The sequence below is a fragment of the Lagopus leucura genome, unplaced genomic scaffold (genome assembly GCF_019238085.1).
Source record: "Lagopus leucura isolate 7727_CA_CO unplaced genomic scaffold, USGS_WTPT01 Super-Scaffold_100001, whole genome shotgun sequence".
Lineage (NCBI taxonomy): Eukaryota > Metazoa > Chordata > Aves > Galliformes > Phasianidae > Lagopus > Lagopus leucura.
The window spans coordinates 95,653,174-95,656,301 of NW_024962262.1; the positions used below are offsets into that span (position 1 = coordinate 95,653,174).

Sequence of the window (3,128 nt, forward strand, 5' to 3'; positions counted from 1 at the left end):
CTCAACTTCAGCCTGGGAGAGAGAAAGCAGGACAGGTAAGAACTGCACTCTCTGCTCTGGGTGGTATGGACCTTGGGACATTGACAAGTGAGTGGAGGTGGCCTGCTCCACTTTTTACAAAGCGTGGACCCTCCTCACGCTCCCCAGCATGGAATATTGCTGAAATGGAAGAGGGAGGGAGTGGATTGAAGTTGAGTGATGGAAGCTCCATAGGATACTCATAGCAAGGTCAAACCCATGGTTAGGGAATTGAGGAGTTGCAGTGTTGGAGTAGACATGACTTTTTCCCAGTCCCATAGTGGCTTCAGGCTCTAAAGTAGGTAAGATCTCTTTACAGTCCTGGGAAGCAAATTTATGCCTTTTGTCTACAAAGGAAGAAACTGACCCTAGGATTAAAATTCAAAGAAGGGTAGTAACTGAGCAACTGCTGCTAGTCAGCAAATTCCAAGTGAAGATGGAGTGGTAGTTTTGGGATGTAATCTGTGCATAAAAGGAAATAAAACTAGATATACACTGCCCTGCTGTGGTATAAGAAGCACTGGCTAGTGCCACTACTTGGAACTGGATTTAGCAAAGTATTCATACAGAATAGGTGTGCAGCTCTTTTTGCAGTTCCTAGCACTAATGTTTTCATCATGTTGTTCTGACTGATGCAACTCAGTTCTTCAGCCGATAAATCAATTTTAACTTCTAACTTTCAAACACCTTTCTAAATGCGCAGCATTCGAAAAGTTTGTTTAGATGTAATGTCATCCTTTCAACGTACCAACTTTTCAAAAGTTTCTCTAATTCCAGATTTTTCAATAGACAGTATAAAGGATGTTGGATGATGGTGAAGTTTGCACTTATTTATTTATGATAACTTCTGGGCTCTGCCTGGGTTGCTCTTTGCTTCACTTATCACACTGTAGAAGAGACAAGAGAACCTGGTTGGTCTTTCCTCAACTAGAGCAAGACAAAATACTCAGATCACTGTGTCATTCAGATGGTCACTGCAGGTGCTGCACTGACTAGCATAAGATTCTTTACAGCCATCTACAAAAATTCAAGAAAAACAAAAAACAAAAACAAAACTGCAGCATGACTTTTTCAGTTACACCCCTGTGTGGAAGAAGCCTTTCCTGACCACAGTGTTCACTGTTTGCTTCTATGCTGAAGCAAGGAATTTTAACTCTCTTACAAAAGTAATAACTTTAAACATCACATATTTCTTGGAGATGTGAAAGCTATCATTCATCGTGGATATTTGTGATTACATGAATAAAAGGACGTTCATTTTTGTGCTATATTTTCCTCACTGCTTTAGAAGAACTGCACCATCACATTTCCTGTCTTTTTTTTTTTTTTTAATTATTATATATTGGTTAAGGTTTTCTCACAAACCTGATGCTTAGCAGACATGGTATTTTTCTAAAAACAAACAAAATATTGTATGATTATTCCAGCAGGTCTCTTGGTGTACAGGGCTGAACTGGTACCAACAAACCATGGTGCAATACCGGGCATTGGTGATAGCTCTGATTCTGCTCCTTAGCACCACTGTCCCTGGTAAGTCTGAGCAGCTTTTGAGATGGGTCCTCATTTCCTCAGAGAATTCTATCCCATCCACAAAGTAGGACCCAGAAACCCAGTAACACAGTTCAAAACCATGAGCCCATACTGCTTCCTAGAGTGAAAGCAGGGGCTTGGTTTGTAAATCATCCATACCTGGTGCAAATACTCTGCCACGTCAGGTAACTCAGGTGTCCAGAAATTAGTAATGAAAATTATCTCGATGCTGTTAGAGCAAATTCTTTGAACCTGAGAATTTTGCATCTTTTCCCACTGTCCCTGGTGGAAGATACCAGAGGGACATGTGACTGGAGAAGCCTCATGGGTTTTTTTGTCTCCTCCCTCTCAGAAGTGCACTCAAAGTCCATCTTTGAGAGAGACCGTCGTGACTGGCTGGTCATTCCTGATGCAGTTGCAGCTTATATCTACGAAGCTGTGAACAAGATGTCCCCTAGAGCTGGTCAGTTCTTGGTGGATGTCTCCCAGACTACAGTCGTTTCTGGGACCAGGTACGGAAAAAAACTTCTGTGCTAGTGTTGCATAGCTATGGGTGGAAAAGGAGAGGGAGGAGTGGGAGAACAAAAAGATTACTCAAGTATCTATATGAGGGGACCCAAGGGACAGTGAATGAATGGGTAAGGGTGGCAATTGCCCCCCAAATGGCATTGGGGAGCAATGACTGGTAGAGTTTCAGCCCCCTGGAAGAAGCTGAGCAAATGTTGTGGTGTTGGCTGTGGGGAGATGAGTACTGAAAGTGCCAGCAAACACTGATGGCACTCAACTCAGATTATAAAATTCACTATCTGTAAATATGTATTCCCTAAAGAAAGGGAAAGAGTTTCCCCCCAAACGGAAAAGCATGACAACTCAAGAGATAAAGTTTTGCCTAACTTACAGCAAATACAGACTGCCTATTCCTGCTTTCTGAGGAAAGCACCTCTAGGACTGCAGTGGAGCTCTGCACTCAGTAACAGGCAATGTGAAAGAAGGATAGCTTGATAACTACTGCAGACAGAGATTACTCTCACTCCCATACGTATATATCTCACCATGTGTGCTGTTGTCTCCTGCAGGAACTTCCTCATCAGAGAAACAACTAGACTCACTATACTGGCAGAACAGCTGATGGAAAAAATAAAGAACCTGTGGTACACAAAAGTACTAGGCTACTAGTTGGAAGAAAAGTCAGTGTTCCCTTAAGTGAGTGGGTAGCATCCTGCAGTGTCCTCTTTTCCCTTGCCTCTACTACACACCAAGATCAGTCAATAACAAAGAATCGATGCTCCTGTTAATGCAACTAGAGGAAACCCAGCATCAAAAACCAAAGGATGGATGACATCTGCTGAGGTTTCCCCTGGAAAAAAAGAAAAAGAAAAAGAAAATAGAAAAAAAAAAAAAAAAAAAAGGCTGCTGGGCACTGAGGAAGGCAATGAGATTACAGAGTTCTGCTGTAGCCAAATCTTGAAAATTAATTCCTCCTGAATGACTTGGCCATTGACCCTCTAATAAAAAAATGTTGGTTGTTACACTTTCTTCAGTTTCCTACTTGAATTGACTGTTATAAAATCACATCCAAC

At 41.8% G+C, this 3,128-nt stretch overlaps 1 protein-coding gene across 1 annotated transcript; it reads left to right on the top strand.

Annotated features, from left to right (window-relative positions):
* On the top strand, nucleotides 1–2,856 carry LOC122178226 (apovitellenin-1). The gene is made up of 4 exons (XM_042868280.1): nucleotides 1–35; nucleotides 1,446–1,548; nucleotides 1,901–2,060; nucleotides 2,625–2,856. Exons 2-4 carry the CDS (start codon nucleotides 1,488–1,490, stop codon nucleotides 2,722–2,724), a joined length of 321 nt encoding a protein of 106 aa, XP_042724214.1. The 5' UTR covers nucleotides 1–35; nucleotides 1,446–1,487; the 3' UTR covers nucleotides 2,725–2,856.
* The last annotated feature ends 272 nt before the right edge of the window (nucleotides 2,857–3,128 follow it).